Source organism: Marmota flaviventris, chromosome 1, assembly GCF_047511675.1.
Source record: "Marmota flaviventris isolate mMarFla1 chromosome 1, mMarFla1.hap1, whole genome shotgun sequence".
NCBI classification, from domain to species: domain Eukaryota; kingdom Metazoa; phylum Chordata; class Mammalia; order Rodentia; family Sciuridae; genus Marmota; species Marmota flaviventris.
The window spans coordinates 112,550,903-112,571,678 of record NC_092498.1 but is presented as its reverse complement, the minus strand read 5'-3'; the positions used below and the strand labels follow the sequence as shown (position 1 = coordinate 112,571,678).

Genomic DNA, 20,776 nt, shown 5'->3' with positions numbered 1-20,776 from the left:
GCTTAAGCTAGTTAGTGGGAAAATGTCACAATGCTGACAAATAACCTTTCTGTGGATGGAAAAGACAGGAATACCCAGGACACCAGTATGCTCAGGAAGCAAGCAGCACACCATGCTGACATTTCAGAAGTTTATGTGTGAAAAATGGAATTCAAGCTCTTTGCTGTGGGAAGTCACGGGAGTGGTGGGGACCACTACGAAAGGGATGCTTTGTGATCATTTGGAACTAATTGGGGTTTGTCCCTCTAGTCTTAAATCAAGTTGGTTTTTTTTTTTTTTCCCACCCCAATGGGACCAGAAGACTGGGACATCTCTGACATGGCATGGAGTTATTTGATATTATCTTACTCAAATCTCAGCTGACAGATAGAGAATTCTAGTTTAAACAACTAGGCTAGTTAGGTGGATTGGTAACAGCAAATGACCATAAGTAAAATCCCAACATGGCAGGAAGGTCTCTAATGGAATTCACCATTGGCTCCATCACTGACATTTTATCATTGATTTTGATACTGCAGGTTATCAATGATGAGCCCCACGTCCCCACATTTTGAGGCTTGAACATTAGAGAAGTACGCCGAGGCAAGCATATAGAGCAGGGTTTATTTAAAAGGGATAACATAGACTTCTCCCAGGAGGGAGAAGCGGGCCATAGCTGGTATCCTGATATCCCAAGAAACGAGGAGTTCTGCCCTTTTTATATGTCCTAGGCTTCCTTTGTTCTCCTGCCTTCCCCCCCTTATCTTTCTCCTTCCTGCATACCTGACTAGGCCCTGTACTAGACCCAGGAATGCTTGCTGGGTTGGCCCAAAAGTGGGAAACTGGTGGGCTGACGGGAAGGGCAGGATGGAGTAGTGAAGAACACATTAACAACCTTATAGCTCCCGGTAGGGAGGGGCGGGGACAGGTTACCTTGTCAACAGGTTGGAGCAGGGGGAGGTTCTTGATAAGGGTGGAGGAAGGGCTCAGAAGGAATTCACATTTCAGTCTCTCAGGGGACAATCTCCAACTTCCCAGACTTAGTCAAAATTGGCCTCCTTGATCCGACCTGATTCTATTTACCTATTTATACTGACTGCCTTTCTAATTCTGGCTTCAATTTGAATGAAAATATGGAAGGCATGCTATGACAGTCATCAGGAAAAGAGGTGGTGTCCATTCTTCCTTCCCTCTCCCTCCTTCCCTCTCTCTTTTCCTTCCTTCCTTCCTAAATTGAGATATAATTCACATATCAGAGAGTTTATTTCCCCATTCATTTTATCAAGGTGAAACTGGTTTGCTCCATTTGCAGAGAAGACAGATGTCTAGCTGTAGGCTAGGCCATGTTTATGAACTCATCTTCCTCTTCCTGTCTCACCCTCCCTTGCCATCTACACTCCTGGTGTCTTCCTCTCTGATACTCCGTACAGCTAAGTGGACTCACTCTGTTATGTGGCATCTTTCTTTCTTTGATTTTCTTACTACAGGTAACCTGCTTTGACTTTAGGAAGCTCTCCTGTTTTATACACCAGCTTTAGATCAGGGAAAGATTCTACTTCATTTTCAGGCCTAAGTCTCATGTCCATCTGACTAGACTCTGGAGGCTTCAGACATTGTGCTAAGGCATCTGCCATAGAATCACTGCTGAAGGAGGAACAGAATTGACTGGGTGGCATTTGGAATTCCTGGCTCCCAACAAAACCTTAACTCTTATCCTTAAATGACAGAAATTGTAAGAAACAGTGAATGTTTGAGTGATAGAGTAGGATCCAAAAGCTGTTGACAGGTGAAAATAATTGGTTAGATTTAATACATTAAAAAAATATGGACAAGTGTAAGATACTAAACCTTACCGGATCAGTACAGGATGGGAGATAGAACTTATGGAGAAAATCTTGGATGTTTTAGCTGATAGAAGGCTCATTACAATTCACCTATGTCATGGTTGCTTTAAAAAAAAAAAAAAAAAAAGTTTAATACTGTCTGAGGCTGCAGTAAGTGTGGAAATGGGAGCAAACTGGTTATTCTTCCTAATGATGGGAAACCAACATTGTACCCAAACTTGACAGTTTCTTAGGGGAGTAAAGATTGAGGAACTCATGAGAGTCCCTTCAGACACTAAGAGGAATGGCTTTGTCTGTTGAGAATCAGACCAATTGTGGGCCAGTCTTGGATTCTGAACAAGAGGAATGCCCACTGACACAAGGCCTTGGGGATTCTCTGTCTGGCAGTGGACAGTCTCTGTGTGGGTAGGTTGAAAGTTCCTTCACTGAATGTAGTTGGAATGGATTCCTTGTTCCAGGGATGGTGCCGAGTTCTTTAGGGTCTCATTATTTTTTCCAGGCTGAAGAGATTTTCCTAGTATGTTAGATGAGCTAAGGATCAATCTTTCTCCAAACTGTGGCTTTGCATTTGGAATTTTCTACTGAAACGTCACAGAGCTCTGTGTTTCATTTTTCTAGAACACTCAGTTTCTTATAGGTACTTAATTGATAAGCCTATGGTAAACCTCATTGTATTTCCTGATCCTAACTCAGGAAGCATGGAAACATCTGATGTAGGTAGGCCTAGTTCTGTGGGAAATTCAGATATTAATAAGAATAATGTAGATGGTAGGCCCAGATATCAAACTAAAAAAATCTTGATATTAGACAGGAAAAAGAAAGTATTGTCCTGGCAGGAACATAGCATTCTACTTAGACTTAATCCTGCAGACAGGGGAAAGGATTGGAGTCTTGCTGTTGTTTGTTTGTTTAAACTGGGTCTCAGTATTTTGCCCAGGCTGTCCTGGAACTGGGCTTAAATGAATCTCCTGCCTCATCCTCCTAAGAAACTGAGGCTACAGATACATGCCACCATCCTGGCTCAGGATTAGATAGTAAATGGAATGATGTTGAAAGGAATTCACTTGAAATTCTGAGTTTTTCCTTTTAGCCATACCCTCTTATTTAACACCAATAATATTAATGATTATAATCATAATTATTATTATAATTATTTACAACTCCTACACACTCTATCGCTAGATATGCACCTTGAATACTTACATTATAGTTGTCCCATCAGATGCAGAGAAAATTTTTACTGATCAGTTTAAATATGACTAATTACTATTTAACATTGTCTTGTTCTGGACTACTATAAGAATACCAAAGGATAAATTGCTTAAACAACATTCATTTATTTCTCACCATTCTGGAGTTTGAAAGCCCACAATCCAGGTGCTGGCAGATTGGGGTCCTAGGTTGGAGATACTGTAATTTCATAAGGTAGAGAGCAGAGAGATAAGGAAGCCCTTTTCTGCCTCTTGTTATAAAGCACTCCACCCTCATGACCTAATCATCTCCCAAGGCTCTTCCTCTTTATACCATTCCATTGGGAATTAGTGTTTCAACAAGTGAATCTGGCAGAAGGTGAGGGCACAGAAACATTCAGTCCACAATGATATCACATGAAAATGTTTACATGTCAACATTTGACTGTTATTAAAATAGAAATATTTTGTGACTTTATTAACATTGAAATTCCCTGACCTAATCTGTTTTTCTTTTCTTTTCTATGTTTGTTTTTATTTTCTACTCTTGAGATACACATGACCTAGAGGCTAAGAATAAATGTGTCTGGTAGCCAGACACTCTTCACTCCTGGGCAGTACTAAGAATGACGTACTTATTTCTCAAGCTCCAACATTTCCCAAAGGACCATCCAGTTATGTTTGCATCTAATCACTGTTGTGACATATTTCTCACTTGTAGCCCATATGCTTCCAGACATGTGCTTCCTTGTACATTGTGCATCTTAAGGATTGCCTATCATTTAGGAGAAAGGGGCTAGACACTTCTGATTTTATCTTTGTAATATACTGAATTACAAATTAACACCTACTCACAGTGGACCTGACCCATTCTCTGACCTTATCCGAAATCTACATTTGGATCTTGGCATACAGTCAGCAGTACTTGGTTAACAGAAAGCAGTTCCAGAGACCGTTTCCACTGAAGTACATACTCTTTCCACTCTTTTTAAGGATCATGTGCATTTCAGAGTCCCAGACCTATAATTAGATGTGCTGAAGGGCGGATTTGGTTATGAGTGATGTTTGTTCTTTTCTATTGTGAGCCTGAGAATTTTTACATCTGGCACATAGTAGAACAAGAAGGAAAATCCCAGTCTGTTGTCTCCATCCTTATTTGTTCTGCATCCAGCTTAGTTTTGCAGAAGTCCATTGAAATTACAAGTGCCTTTTGGAGGCTTACAGCACTAGGAGCACTGGACTTGAAGTGTTGAATGATGGGCTTATTTAGTGTGCTAGACTGCCTGTAAATGTTTACTACTTTTAATTAAACTCAATGTTACAGTTAATGTTTTGTTTATAATTTCAGCTAGTTACAATGTCAGTAGGTGTGTGCTTTGGGCCCCAATTTACCAGCAGCTTCATTGGAAGAAAGCAGCCAAGGGAAAAGGGGTAAGAATGTCACCCCATGAGTAATTGTGTGCTCCCTCGAGTGCCTGGCACTTGCCAACATCCACACTGGGAGCTGGGCCAGAACTACAGATGAGCCTCAAGGATGCTTATAGTAAATGGGTCTTCAGCTGAACAAGGGAGCATAAAGCATGCTCTGTGTTTTGAGAGAAGAGAGCAGATAATCAGTTGACAATATGTATTTGCTGCTGGTGTTTCAAAATTGGATCCTGAAAAGTGAGCTCAAGCACTTAGGTGTTGAATCTTGCCAACAAGGAGGAGTTTCAGTTAGGAACTCACAATCCATTATACTTGTAGTGTAGAGTACTTTCAGGCTGAAGGGTGAGTATATGTGTGTGTGCGTGTACATATGCATCCTAGAATCTAAGATGAGGGGCTCTAAATGTGTCTAAAAGCTTTTGACAGATTTTGGCCTGCTTCTTCTCATATGGGAAATAGGATGCTGCAGAGCTTAGGTCTCAAAGCAGCAAATGCTTCTATATAAGTGTAACCGTGAAAGTGAAGTATTTTAGCAAATTCAGCTCTGGAAAGACAATTCAGCTACTAAATTTAGTACTGTATACCTGTTGTCCTTTTTTATACCAGGTTATGGTTATCAGTATTGGATGTACTCCAAGCCCTGAAATTTTAAAGTTTCCTGAAATGCTTGCCAAGTCCATTCTTGGTATCAGCGGGCAGTGACCTGGATTAAGGGGTACAACATCCCCAGTGTCTTGTTTTCTAAACTTATTTAAAACACGCCACTAATAATATTTACCTTGCATATGAATCCCAGACATTTGTGATGCACTTAACCCGGTGTCTGTTATATAAGAAGACTCATAACTTGGAATCGTTGTTTTTATTTATTCAGTTGCTGTCTAGTAAATTACTAAAAGGTTAGCAGATTGGGATAACATTCATAATTATTATCTCACAGATTCTGTAAGTCACAAACGTGGACACAGCATAGATGGATTCTCTGCTCAGGATCTCATAAGGCAGAAATCAAGGGTTGGCTCAGTTGTGTTCTCATCTGGCCCTTGGAGTCCTCCTTCAAGTTACTTCACTTCCTTCAGTTTGTTGGCAGGGTTCAGTTCCTTATGGTTTCAGGACAGCTGGGATTATTCACAGCTACTAGAAATCACATTCAGTTCTAGCCACGTGGCTTTCCTATAACATGGCAGCTACTCCTCAAACCAACAGGATAATTCTCCCATCTATACGGTATCAGGTATATATATAATCTGCTTATTTACCATTCCATAATCATGGAAGTGGCCCAATGTGTGCATGGGATGGGAGATTTAAGGGGAGGGGATTATGCAGGGCATATTCAATAAGGAGGGAGAATCTTGGGGCCATCTTTGAATTCTGCCTATCATACTATCATATCATCAAGAACACTCACCCTGCAAACCCGTGATAGGGAACAGTCTCTTAGTTTACAGTGAAATATCTGAATACCACTGACCCTAAAGCAAGAAATCCTATATCTCCCTTGAATGCTCCCCCTCTTCCTCCACACATATATGCGCACATGTGCACACACACACAAACACACACACAGAGACAGACACATACACTTCTTACCAAAGAGCAAGAAGATTTTGAGAAAAAAGAACACCAAGCAATTACAGGTTGCTGTTTGTATGGTGCTGGGCCCTTTGCCTAGTCCTGGTTCAGTGCCCCCCACTCCACTGGGCATTTCATTCTCTCACATTCTGTGTTTAAACACCCTTCTCCATAGTGCATCTGCAGGGCCTATGGACCAACAACTGGAGGGTCCCCCTGCTCCCAAACACAGTCCCTTCTGCTAGCACAGGTCATCTTGAGACTAGATTTTAATGTGGTTTCTGCTCAGATGTCACCTTCTCAGAGTCATCCCTGAACACCCTATTTAAAATCATGTTACCTATCACCCTGATTCTCTCAACCTGCCTGGCTGGCACCTGCTTTATTTTTCACTGCAGTAGAATTTATTACCATCTAAAACAGGACCTGTTTTTCTTGTTTATTGTTTGTCTCCCTCCTTTAGAAAGAAAGGTCCTCCACAGGCATTTCCCATTTAGGTTTGATTTCTCCACCCCAGGACTCAGCAGGGAGCTCATCTGATGCACACTCTTTAGGGGTCTCTGCTACATGTTAGTTGATGCAAGTCACTGCCTTACGGGAGCATCTCATTGAAATCATGACAATTTGGGTACTAGGTAGAGAAGTGCTTGGGAAAACTAGTTGTAAAAAACATCCATATTGTTTGTGGGTTTTGTTGTTGTTTGTGTGTGTGTGTGTGTGTGTGTATGTATGTGTGTATGGAGGGTGTGGTAGTTGTTGGGGGTGCCTCTCAGCTTAGTTGATCCTTGAAGAATATAGGATTTAGCTTCAGTCCATGCTGTGTGTTTACAAAGAGGCAAAACAAAGCTAAAAATTCCTACCTATACTGCTTTGATTTTCGGCATACGTGTGTTGAAATGTCACACAGCTTCTAGAAATTAACCCTATTAATATGTACAATTAATATATGTTAAGAAAAAAATACATAAAACCTGCTAATAAATATAAGAAATTTGAACTGTATTTAAAAAAAAGAAAAAGAAAAAGCAGAACAAACATAACCTTAGAGAAGTAGCTTTAGAGATCTGGTCTGCTGACTTCCAGGCAACTATCCTTCTTAACTAATATTTTCTACATTGTTTTTTAACTTAAAACAAGCCTGTCTGTATTGCAAATTCAGTGCCAAAAATCTTCATGGAATTGTATGTTTCTTCCAGCTACTTTTTTAAAGAAAAAAAAATTTTCACAATTAGGTTATCATTTTACATTATTGAGGAGTAATCTACCACCTGTCAGAGTTTGATTGTCCAGATGTTAGTAACCATTCTTTAACTTGTACACAACTGTTAGAGTCTGTAAACAAGTCAGGATGGTGCCTGGCATTTTGCCAGAGAAATGTTAGAGTCTGTAAACAAGTCTGGATGGTGCCTGGCAAAATGCCAGAGGGAGTGGTTTGTGAAGTAACACCAGCGAGCCATTAAGTGTGGAGATTCCTTATTGGTTGATTGATGTATCTAGTTTATGCTAATTAGATAAGCTGTGTGGAATGTATAAATACTGCTCCTATCCTGCAATAAACGGCTCCTACTCCTGCTGTATCAATCTATACAAGTTGTTCGTCACCCCCCGGTTATTTTGCTGCAGCCGGACTGTGGCACACAACTAGGGATGTTTTGGCCCACTCTCTTTTCTGTTATGATTTTTGGATCTCATGACATTTTTTTGTGGTTTTGAATCATAGCAACGGCCACGTATGCTTTAACATCATTTTGGACTATAAAAGGGGTACTCAAACCCTGGAAGGGGGTCAAAGGGTGTAGACTTACAACCTACCCCTTCATCTGCCAGCTGGGGGATCCAAACCACCTGGTGAATAAAGTTTCTGTCTCTTGCTTTAAGATTCACTTGGTGATTTATTGCAATCTCACCTTAACAAAGGGCCCCAACCATTCCACTCATTTTGCAAATGAAGAAACTGAGCCTCATGAGGTTAACTTGCTAGCAGCCCCACCACTAGGAAGTGGCAAGATCAGGACTAAGCCTTCTAACTTTTGGGCTCCATTATCTCTTCTTTAGGCATTAGTGAACTTAGTGGGGGTAGTTCCACCTTTTCCCATGATCAGGATTGTAAACTGATCAGAGATCAGTGCATATTGCTAATAGTCTGTGGTGGAGCTTCCTTCTGGGTGAAAATGTGGCAGGTTTTGAGTCATGATGCCTTCCCAGAGGATCCCACTGTGAATTGGCACATGAAATACATAATAAACACAGAACTTTGAATTACGTGGGCTGCATCCATCTCTTACCTTTCCTTTGGGCCACCAGACCGACAATAGGCAGCTCTGCTAGTTGTATGAAATGCAGTGGTGGCAGCAATGTCCTTTCACCCATCTGTTTTTTCCTTGTAATAATATTTACATTGAAACCTGGCCAGGACCATGTGACTGATTTGGCTCTTCCTTCTGACCCAGAATGGTGACCAACCAGCCTGTGCATTCTCTCTCTCTCTCTCTCTTGCAGATGCCGCTCCTATGAGGACTGCTGTGGCTCCAGGTGCTGTGTGCGGGCCCTCTCCATACAGAGGCTGTGGTATTTTTGGTAGGTTGCGATTCTTTCTTGTTCCCAAGTGCTGGTCTCTATCATTGCCCCCAATCCTCAAGAGCTCTGCCTACTGTCAGCATTGTTACTACCTCAGTTCTGTCACCTTCACCTTGGATTACGGCATTTGGGATGGCCTAGGCCAACGAAACCAGTACATAGGTTGGCTTCCTGAGAGTTGGTTATGCTCACAGAGTTTGCGGAAAGCTCATTCCACTTCCACAGGCTCCTGGCTGGGGAGGAAGAGTTATGCTTTTGGAGAGGGGGCTGGACAGTAGCCTCTCCCTTCATCAGCTGAGGAATGAATGGAGCTCTTTTTGGGAAATGGAGCTAAGGCTGATTATCTTGAGGAATCAGAATCAGCAGATTGAGACTTGTGATAAAGTTTCTGCTGTCTGGAAGGAAATTCTCTCCATTCACCCTATGTCAGCTGAATCTTAGCTTTCAAGATAGGCAGCCTGCATCCTTATCCCTCCTCCACCTCGTGGTGGGGGAAGTTTGAAGAGCCATGTGAAATCTATCAAATTGGACTTAGGAGGATAGGATGCTGAGTTTCTACTACAGAGAGAAGCCTCAATTTGGCTAACAATCCCCAGAGGATGCCCCTTTGGGGATTTCTGAGAATCCATTTGACACTGTTGATAATAGGTATGTTAGTCAGCTCTTCATAGCTGTGACCAAAATACCTGACAAGAATTTATTTAGAGCTTATGGTTTCAGAGCTTCAGTCCATGGTTGGCTGACTTCATTGCTCTGGGTCTGAGATGAGGAAGAACATAATGGTGGAAGGGTGTGGGGGAGGAAAGCTGCTCAGCTCATGGCAGCCAGGAAGCGGGGTGGCGGGGGGCAGGAGCCAGGGACAAAATAGAATCCCCAAGGGCACATCCCCCATGACCTGCTTCCTCCAGCCATGCCCCACCTGCCTACAGTTACCACCCAGTAATCTATTGAAATTACAAATCCATCAAATGGATCAATCCACTGATTCAGTTATAACTTTCTTAATCTAATCTTTTCACCTCTCAACATTCCTGCATTACCTAAATTAGCTTTTCAGCAGCCACCTCCTATCCAAACCACAGTAGTTTTTGCTTACCATGTCAGATATGGCAGAGCACCATGGGGAGGAATTTCTTTAAAACCAAAAGAGCATTTCTTAGACCCACCCATTTCTCTGTTCTCATGTGATGGTGATATCCTCAGGTGAACTCCACTAAGGGTTAAGACTTCATGCTCTTCCTGACTTAAGCTCCTTTATGACTTTAAGATTCTGACCTTATTGACACTTTAAAGATTTTAAAACCTTACTGAGAACATTATAGCAGCCACTTGAATTTTTGTGAGGTTTTCTTTAACAATTCTTCCCAATGTGTGGTCAGATAAGCCAACAGGGAGTGGGGGCTGCACTTGTCACATGAGCCTTTTCTTTAACAGCAATAGCTCCTTGATTGGACTTTAGACGTTTGGAAACTGAATCTCACCTGTACCCTTAGCACCTGGCCAGGCCTCCCTTAGGATCACCATAGGCAGCCTTGACTGGATGGCTGCACCCTACTGAATGAGGGAGTGTTGACGCCCTGCTTCCCCCACCTCACAGTTGCTAGTGTCTAAATCTATAGGGGAGGTTGGATTGTTTTAGCCCAAGACTTCACAAATGTAAACAACTTTATGTAAATTTCTAAGTGGAGAGGACTAGAACCAAAGTGGGAGAGGACAGGTGGGAAGTGGCATTTCAGAAAGTGACCTAGCTTGAGGACATGCTCTTACCCAGGATTATCTTCGTGGGACCTCATGGCAGATGGAGGCAGGACTGTCAACAGCATGAAATCCTGATCCCTTGAAAGGATTTGGAAGTATTCGAGTTGTCTGAAGCACAAGATGAAAGATGATGAGTTTGTGGGAATGCCCTGGAAACAGACAAAACAAATGTCAAAGATTGTTATGTGATTAAAAAAGAAAAAACAAAAATGAGCATCCACAAAAACTGATAAGGCTTGGCAGCTTCCGTTGGTCTTCCTGGGAAATTTTACCTGAACTGGCAACCAGGTGCTCTAGAGCTGTTGGCTGGGGTCACCTGTCAGAAGCAGGATCCCTTGATATGGTGGCACATGGTTACTTACCAGGATCCCATACACACAGAAGCTATGTGAGTCCTGTTGAATGAGGTCAAGCACTTGCAAGGTCAGATCAGAGTGCCAGCTGCCAGAAGGTTTCATCAAGTTGCTAGAACTGAGGTTCTGACATAAGGTTCAATTTGAGGTAGAGCCAGAGAACACCTTGCTATGTGAGTTTGAGGTGCCCCAGCTAAAATGCAAAGGATACTAAAGTATCCTTTCTGCCTCATGTCTTCCTTCTCTCAGTAAATATCAGATGCCTAATGCACACCACGTGTTCTGCTGTGGGTCCTGTGGAGGGGCTCTTATGGCAATCAGGCTTCTGAAAAAGACAGATGACTAAGTAGATAAGTACAGGTAGATAATTTTAAGCCAGTGTTCTGCAAATAGCTCACAGATCCTCTGATGAAGGTTGAGAAAAGCTAGAAAACTTTTGAGTAGGTAGATCTTCAGAGAGGGTGTCCCCATCAAAGAGACAGCACAGTGCAGGGACAGGAGCATAAGAAGAGTACACATAGGAAGAGAGTGATGGGAGGCTTCAATTTGATCTTTAGCCAAGTAGATGTGAAAGAAATTGTCAGGGTTAGGAATGGGTGGGCTGGTGACACCCTTAATTACAACTGGAAAGCACACAGGGTCCGAGACTGGCAGGTCCAGCTCTATGGGTGAGCCTGCTGCTGGGGCTTCCCGTGCTGGGTTCTGGAGTGGGTTTCAGGCAACAGAGTTTGCGTAATAGCTGCACCCTGGCCACCGTGGCTCTCAGAGTTGAGAATGGCTATACTAAGGCCTAGGGGGAACACTGTGAAGTGTTGCAAAAACAAACTAAAATTAAGAAACTAAATTGCTTCTAATGATAGAAAAGGAACAAGACTTCCTCTCTTAATCCTTGGAAAGTTTCCAAACCCTACCAAGCAACAAAAGATTATATAGTGAATCAACTTGTAGCTCTTAATTCTTTAAGAACTATTTTTCTTTATGTATCATACCTTTATCTCTTAACTGACCTGTTGTGGCCTCCCTTACCTCCTTCATATCATTCTTCTGCCCTTTTATCAGTTCCTTTCTTCTAAAATAAGTTCTCAGACTAATGAATTTCTACAAGGAATGAGTCAGGTGGTGATTGATACCTCAACTAGGAGTTGATCTCCTGCCATGTGACTCTGTGCTATATGTTTGCCTCATACTTGTTATCTGTCACTCTACAGTATGAGGTACAAGGTCATTTTTCTTCAAGGAAAATTGTTTTTTTAAAAAAGATCCACTTGGGAATGGAATCAACATTTTGGCTTTATTCATGGAAGAGACCAATATCTCAGATGACGTCTGTATTTTGCAATCCTGGGAATTGTTCTCTTAGCAGTCATAGTATTTGGGAAAGTAAACCCTTGCATACACTCACTCAGCCTTTCTATGGTTTATATAGTACCACTTAGATACTTTCAGTTGCATTGAGTGTTGAAGGTCTGACTCCACCCAAGGGAAATTAGTTTTCTTTCTTTTTTGTTTTGGATTGGGGATTGAACCCAACGGTACTTAACCCACTAAGCCACATCCCTAGCCTTTTCTTTCTTTTTTCTTTTTTTTTTTGAAACAGGCTCTCACTAAGTTGCTAAGTGAGTCTGTCTTTGAACTTGTAATCCTCCTGCCTCAGGTCAGCCTCAGGAGCCACTATGATTACAGGTGTGCTCCATTGCACCAGTAGGAAATTCGTTTTAAGAGACAAATTTGTTTTTCTCTGCAATCTCAGCATTCTTATTGCCGACAGTTGCCTTACTCATCAACACCTTGCAATTTGAATCTTTGACTACCAGGTCTGTACCCACTGTCCACACCTCCAGCCACAGAGCCTTTCTTTCTGGGTCTCTCCCCTGAACTTTTCCTGCCATGGCACCCTTACATGCACTGTTCTTTCCACCCAGAATGCTCCTTCCCTCCTCTCCAGCTTGTCTCTTCTTATTTCGTAGGCTCCAGTTCAAATGTCACTGAAGGGCAGGATACTTTCTCGTATCAGAGTTTAAGTAATTGTGTATATTTTTTGTTTACTGTCTCCCTTCCCCGTTAGAAATTAAGTTGTGTAGGGGAACCCCACCTACTTTTCTTCACTGTCATTCTCAGCATGGTGCCAGGGGCATTCAGGAACTTAACAATTGCTTGTTGAATGAATAATGAATTAGAAGGCAACACAAAGGCAACACATGCAGTTCCTCCCTCAATCATTTTCTGTCCCCTACCTCTGATTGTTCTCACTGCTCAATGTTCCAAAGTTATCCAGTAGGTTCTTGTTGTTTGACCTTGTACTTAGCATCTTATTAAGTGAAAGGTCTTACCATCAGCTCCTCTCTCCCTCCCCTCCCCCCCCCTCTCTCTCTCTCTCTCTCTCTCTCTCTCTCTCTATATATATATATATATATATATATATATATATATAATGGTGCCATTGACCATGACCAGCTCACCCTGTGCAAAGGTATCATTAATAGGCTTTCCTCCAACAATGTGATATGTTGTGTGAGGTTCTGGTAGATTCTATAGGTTCCATCACAATTTAAGTTATGAAATGGGCAAGAGTTTCTCAATTTTGTCTGTTAAACAAAAGGTCTATGGAAAGAAGTCATTCATTCAGTCATCCTGTAATCAGTTGCTGAATGCTGATAATGTGAGTCAATGAGAATTTTTACATGAAATGCACTTAAGGCACTTGGCACCACAGTCAATTAGGTATTAGGGTCAAATGTTTATCCGTATTTAGAACCTGAAGTTTTCTAAATTGTCAGCTTTTCTGTTAATTATATTTTCTCTATTCTTGTAGTATTTCTATAATTAAGGTATGCTCTAAGAAGCATAGTTTTGTTTCATTATATAGATGTTCATATAGCCATGGAGACAGCTGTTGGAAAGATTAAACATGTTCACTCTCATGGCTGTGACAGTGAAGAATGGAAAATGGGGGAAACAGGCAAAGTCTGTATCTGGTGTGGTTTTGAGACAGAATTAAGACAGCATCTTCTGTTCAGACTAAAATATTAACCTGATGTCAGAGCCATGGACGTCAGAAGGTAATCGCATCAGTGCTTTGAACCCAGCTAACCATTTGGAGCTGTTTGAGACAGACTTCTCACAGAGCACCTCAGTATCAATGGCTTCCATCCAAGGACCTCCCAGGAGTCTACAGGCCAAGAATCCATGTGGCCCCATCTCACTATGCCCTCTGACCCATCCCTGGATCCCCAGGGAGACCATGAAGCCTGCAAGTCACAGGCCTGAACCCTGGGGCCTCCTCTCAACCTCCTGCCTGCTCTGAGCTCCAGCCTCATATCTGGCTCTCCTCAGGTTCCTCCTTATGATGGGTGTGCTCTTCTGCTGTGGAGCGGGCTTCTTCATCCGGAGGCGCATGTATCCCCCACCGCTGATCGAGGAGCCTGCTTTCAACGTGTCCTACACCAGGCAGCCCCCCAGCTCGGCTCCAGGTCAGCCAGCCCCCTGTCCTTGTCTCTCCTCCCTATAGTTTTTCCTGTCTTCTATAAACATTTATAAAGGGTACTGCCACAGAGTATGACTTGAGAGAGAAAATTCAGGCCATTTTATTCATTTAAATGTTGATGACCAAGATTATATATTCATTACCTCATATTCTTACATCATTATTGGTACGACTTGTATACAGTTCATATATGCATATTATTTTGTTCTATTCCTTTTTCCTTAAAAATTATTTCATGTATAAGTTTCTGGGTAGGAACAGTAATTTCCCTGCCATTCTTAATGCCTCTGGATTTACTGTTGTGTTACTAAATAGAACTTGCCTAATTCCTCTATGATTGCTGATAATTTTTGGTTTTACCTTTTATTTATGCATCTATTCAATGTATTTAATGTGCACTTACTAGTATTATAAGTGCTGCTGTAAACATTTTTCTTCAAGTTATATTTGGTCTTTTTAGAGCATATCACCTAAAGCAATGTGTCAGAGTCCAAGAGAATGAGCTATTTCTTAGTTATTTTAAAACATTTTGCCTTAACTTTGAATCTCTTATCTACTATGGTGGGCAGCATTGGCTTTAGACATTGGCTGGTGCACTGGTTTTGACATTGTATGTGAGGTCCCACTTCCTTAGAAGGAGCTTTCTGAGAATACATGAGAGCCCAGAGCCTCAGAGGGCTGGTAAGGCTCTGTTCATTAGAGCTCTGGGCTTGTGAACAGGTGTGCAGTGAGGATAAGGGGTAGGTTTGTGGCTTGTGTTCATGCTGCTCTTCTCCCAGTTTCTACCTGAGAGACTGGGGGGGGGGGGCGGGCGGTGATGACTAGTTGATTGCATACTGCAAGTGGATTATCAGAATTCCTGGAGCAGTTCTTACCTTGCTTTTACAAAGTTCTGGTTAAACAAAATGAATTAGTCTTAGAGCATCCAGGCTAGGATGAATAAACTGTGATATAATAATTAAAAATTTGTTAAGAGGGTAGGTCTTAATATTAAGTGTTCTTATCACTCACAAAAAATACTAATAGTAAATAAGAGGCTAGAGAAAACTTTGGAGGAGATAGATATGTTTATGCTATACATTATAGTAACGATTTCATGGATATTTAGTCATTGGCAAACCCATGTTTTATACATTGCATACAGCTTTTTGCATATCAGTCACACCTCAAGAGAGTAGTTAAAATAAAAGAGAGAATATGGGGGATTGAATGTAAAAAGGACAGACTGTCCTCAAGATGCAAAAAGAACAGAGATGGTCATTTACACATTGCTTTTTCATGGTTTTCTTCTACCAGATATTTTGCAGGATTTTCCTTTAAAAAAGAATTTTCTGGGTTGGGCATGGTGGTTTGAGACCAGCCTTGGCAATTTATTGTGACCCTGTCTCAAAACTAAAAAATAAAAAGGACTGGGGATATAGCTCAGTATTAATCTTCCCCTGGGTTCAATCCCCAGTTCAACTCTACTTCCCCCCCAAAATTATACTTTTATTGATTATTTTTTAAAATGTTACCCAGAAAGATATGAATATAGAAATACATTAAACTGTCACTCAAGGCTAGTACCATTTTGTAAGTACACATGAATTTTATTCTTTCATGTTTTTTGTTTGTTTGTTTTGGGTTTGGGTTATTTGTTTGTTGGCAATGCTGGAAATTGAATCCTAGGCCTAAGGAAGCACTCTACCCAGTGGAGGCACATTGAGCTACACCCCAGCCCTTATTAGTGTTGAATTCATATTTGATCACAGTGTGAAATCCAAATTTTCAGCTAAACTGGAAAGCCAAAGCCATCATTCATTGAATTTTCATCTGGATTAATTAGAGAATTTTTGATACAGGGGAAGCAGCCCAGGCCCTCCTTGGCACACATGGCCACACTGGCCCCACAGATGCAAGTTGCATGTGTCCTTGGTTCTTTGTGCTAGCTGAGTGTCAGGATATGTTGCTCCTCCATTCATCTGCACTGGGACAAACATAAGCAGGTGATGTTATTAGATCCACATTTTAGCTGTATAGTTTCCCTTGAATGTCCCATGGCATCTGGGTATTAGCAGAAGAGAATGCATCCCTGTTTGCTCTTCTTCTTCATGCTGGTCTCTGTTTTCTGTGTAGCCATGCACCATTTCTCTTGGTGGAATCATTTGTCTCCTTTGCCAACTGTATCCAACAAATAAGTCATTAGATTTTACTGAATTTTACTTCAGACCCTTATCTCACCCTGAGCAGCTCCTATTACAAGTTTTCCTAGTCATGGGTCTCCACTAGCTCTTCTCTGTCTTCCACATATCCATTAGAAAGTTCTAAGAAAAAGAAGAATGTAATTAGTGTTATTCTTCTGCCTCAAACTCTTTGTTGGCTTACTTTGCTCATAGATGCAAGTCTAGACTCCATAGCCAAGGACCCAGGCCACTTCATATCTCACCTGACTTCTCCCTACACCTCTACATCTGATCCTCTGTGCCTAGGCTGAGTGACCTCCTCCGTCTAGTCCTGCCATCCCACGGGTCCCACACCTTCCTGAAAACACTCACTCTTCCTCCAAGATGTTGCTCTGTGTTGCCCCCAGGGTGAGATCACCCCTGGCCAGTCTCTCTCCTTCACTTTCTTCCCTGGGTGTTCTGCCTCCTGCTCTAACAGCTTTTACTATGGTGGGCTTTGGTCTTGGTCTGTTCTGTGCTGCTATAACAGAATACCAGAGTCCAGATATTCATAAAAAACAAATTTATTTCTCATGGTTCTGGAGGCTGGGAAGTCCAAGATTGAGGGGTCAGTATCTGATTGGGGCCTCCTTGCTATTTCACAATGTGGCATAAGCTATCACATGAGTGAGAACTATTAAGAGATTGAACTCATGGTCCTAAGCCCATTTGTAATTGGCATGTAATTCATTCTTGAAAGAGGAGACCTCAGTGACCTAAATGGCTCCAATTAGGCCCACCTCCAAACATTACTGCTTTGCAGATTAAGTTTCCAGCTTGCTTTTACAGGGGACACATTCAAATCATAGCATCGTTAGTCCTTCATGTATACAATAGACTCCCCAATTCAGCTGTGTGTAGTACTCGGGTCTCAGGTACCAAGAAGATGCCCAGCCCATGTCTGTGGGCCAAGTGAACTGCAGTTGCTCCTGGGTTTACAGCCTGATAAAGTTGGGCTTAGAATACAGGGAGCCATATTTGGAGCCTAGAGGAGCCCAGACCTGTAAGAATTATTCTTTTGGCCCATATTTACTCTAAACCCACTAAGATACCTGCAGGTGTGTAGGATACCAGTGCACAGCCTGAATTCCAGCCCTGTGTGCATTGCATAGCTTTCTCACTGGTGTGATAGCCCATAGCACAAAAATAACTAGTCTGCCCTCCATATCTGAATGTTCCACATCTGCAGATTCAACCAAGTATTTATTATTTTTGAAAAAAAAAGCATCTGTACTAAACATGTAGAGACTTCTTTCCTTGTCATTATTCCAATAGAGTATAATAAATAGAGTATAATAAATATTTATATATTGTTTGCATCATATTAGGTATTATTAATGATCTAGTAATAATGTACTGTATATGGGAGGATGTGTGTAGGTTATATACAAATACTGTGCCATTTTGTGTAAGGGACTTGAATATCTGCAGATTTGAGTATTCAAGAGGAGTCTTAGAACCCAAGGATAACTACATATAGTTACTGACCATAATGACCATACTGACCATAATATATATAGTTACTGCACAAAGTTGAGGATGCTTAGAAACCATGTAAATGGAAAACTCCATCTGGTGCTCAGATCCAGGAGGATTCCTATAGAAAGGTTATTTGGACTGAAGAGTAAGTAGCATCATTTAACCAAGATTGAAGTGGGGGAAGGGGTGGGAAACTGAGAACTGGAAGGTGGGGTCCTATCCTGTCTCATCAGCCTTTTTAAAATGCCCACAAGAGTCTCCTAAGCTACAGAGCTCCAAACAGCTGCTGTCAGTCCCAGAAGCTACAGTGATAACTGTAGTATTCTTTAGAAAAGAGAAATTTAACAATCTAAGTCAGGAGCCAGGAGTACATGCCTATAATCCCCATGGCTCAGGAGGCTGAGGCATAAGAATGGCAATTTCATAGCCAGGCTCAGCAACTTAGTAAGGCTCTAAGCAACCTAGTGCAATTCTGTCTCAAAAAGGGCTGGGGATCTGGCTTATTGGTTAAGCACCCTGGGTTTTAATTCCCACTACTAAAAAAAAGGAAAAAATCTAAGCCAAGAGAAATAACAAAAAATCTCAACTACCTCTGTTGAGTACCCCTGAAAGCATATCACTCTTTTTTTTTTTAAGTTTATGTAGCAAGAGAAAGTCAGAGAATCCTGAATGCTATAACTCCCACATCCTTCCCCATCATGCTGCTGAGAGGGCCTCATCCATGTGCCCTCCATGTTAAAGAGAAAAAACAGATTTCATTCATTCTTTCTTTCAATAATTCACTCAGGAAGCGTTAGCTAACTAACACCAGGGGCCAGGATTTGAGTGGAATATGCTCACTAACCTGTAGGAACACAAACAGTGGAGAAATCAAACTTAGAAACCCAGGCTAAGGCAGAGCCATGCCTGTAGGGTAGGAAGGACTGGATTTCAGGAAAACCTGAGAGGTGGCCTCCACTCAACTCAGTGCTTTTGTGGTTGAATGAGAGGAAGGGGTAGTTCTGGGAGCTACAAAATAAAAGAAAATTAAATTATAGTCTGTCTTCTGTACGTGATATTATATAGCTACTGAAGCTGATAGTCAAGGTCAAGGCTACATAACTGTAAGGCAAGAAAATCAAAAGACACACTTAGCAAAGAGAGAGGTAGGTAATATCTTCAGAAGAATGGCCACATCATCACCAGCGTGATCACACAAGTATACGTAGAGAGATTGGGCATAATGTTAATGAAATATTTGATGTTATTTTTATTTAAGTTTTTAAAAAATTATTTGTTATTTTGTTTGTTTGTTTTAATGAAGTAGTTAGAAATAAATGGAGGACACCTCAGTTGGTTCAGTAACTTAGCTATTGTGAATTGTGCTGCTGTAAACTATAGTATGCTGATTTTAAATCCAGATTCTGCAGTCATGTACAACTAAAAAGAAGCAGTGGGGGGGGGAAGTATATGGAACATGCTCATTGGGAGATAGTCTCATTTCTTTCCAGCTGCACATTTGTAACGATTTCATTGATGGTTTGCTGACTGTTCCAGTGTCTCAATCCTATAATAAATCTGTCAGCTCGCAATGATGGTGGCCACCTAACTAAAGGACACCAACTGTAATAAAATGGAAATGGGGGAGGGTGTTTTGACAGTTTAATTGCTTTCCAAATGATTGCTGAAATACAAACAGGGCTGCTTCCACAGTGAACAGTCATCTCATGGTACCCATGGGAGCTTGATTCCAGAACACCGCCCACTCCTGTGGATCCAAGGATGCTCAAGTCCCTAATTAAAAATGGTGTAGTATTTGCACATAACCTGTTCATAGCCTTCCATATACTTTAAATCATCTCTAGATGATCTATAAATATGATGCAAATGTCATGTAAATAATTAGCCTGTATTATTTAGGGGATAATTTCCAGGGGAAAGAAGTCTGTTCTTCTATGTTCAATACGGTCTGTTCTATGTTCAATATAGATGTGGTGTTCTCATGAATATTTCAACCTGTAATTAGTTGAATCTGAAGATGTAGAACCCAAGTATACAATGAGGGCCTACAGTAATCATTTTTCTACATGATGGAACTTTAGCTTTGCAGAGATGGTTGTGGAGGAGTCTCTCCCCATCTCTAACCCCTGTGGCTCTTAAATTCCCATTCTTGTTTTTTGGAGTTTTTTTCCCCCCTGAGAGGAACAGTGGGTTTCGGGGATGTGGGTGGGTTTTTGGAGTCCTGTGCTTCATGGGGTCTCACTTCCATGGTTTTTCCACTTAAATGGCTCCCAATGGCCTTCTTCAGAGTGGCATTATTTTAGATTTTATGGTTTTAGTGAAAGAAATTAAGTGGAAGTATTTGAAATTATTTGTTGAAAAAGCATAGGTGGCTATCTCCTAGTAACACTTTCATGGTTACCAGATTATTTCTTACCAGTTACCCCTGATGGCAAAAGGTGACTGATTGGCAATGGAATTAAGGTAAAAAGCTTGTGGTTGTGACAGTGGCTTCATTTGGAGAAGCCCACAGTCTGTCATTGCCTCACAACATGACGTGTTTCCTGCTGCCTGGGAGTATTTCTCCTCAGAGTTCAGTGCTGTCTGTCAGTCTGATTTTCTGTGTCTCTCCCTCTGTCATTCTGACTCTAGTTGTTCTCTTTTCAACCTGGACATCCTCCCTCCCTTTCTCCAACAGCTCAATTACTGTTATAATTTATTTGCACTCTCCAGTTCTCATAAAGTAGACACATAGAATGTTCTGCTGTACAAAAGTGAGCAGGTTTTTTGTTAAGAGGGACAGATAACACATTTCTTAAACAGTCTGTTTCATACAAGAAGGGATTTTGTTATTGTTTTGATCTTCTGAGACAGGGTCTTGCCATGTTGCTCAGGCTGACCTTCAACTCCGGGGCTCAAGAGATTCTTC

At 41.5% G+C, this 20,776-nt stretch overlaps 2 protein-coding genes across 2 annotated transcripts in view; one reads left to right on the top strand and one right to left on the bottom strand.

Moving 5' to 3' along the window:
- Vopp1 (VOPP1 WW domain binding protein) overlaps positions 1-20,776 on the top strand; it is a 97,458-nt gene that overhangs the window by 62,989 nt on the left and 13,693 nt on the right. The window contains exons 3-4 of the mRNA XM_027956076.2: positions 8,516-8,593; positions 14,038-14,174. Coding sequence (XP_027811877.1) covers positions 8,516-8,593; positions 14,038-14,174 — 215 coding nt within the window. The remainder of the gene's footprint in view (positions 1-8,515; positions 8,594-14,037; positions 14,175-20,776) is intronic.
- Positions 16,069-20,776, bottom strand: part of Lancl2 (LanC like glutathione S-transferase 2) — a 199,716-nt gene continuing 195,008 nt past the window's right edge. Inside the window, exon 10 of the mRNA XM_071614803.1 lies at positions 16,069-16,491. The gene's annotated coding sequence lies outside the window, so the exon portion shown is untranslated. The remainder of the gene's footprint in view (positions 16,492-20,776) is intronic.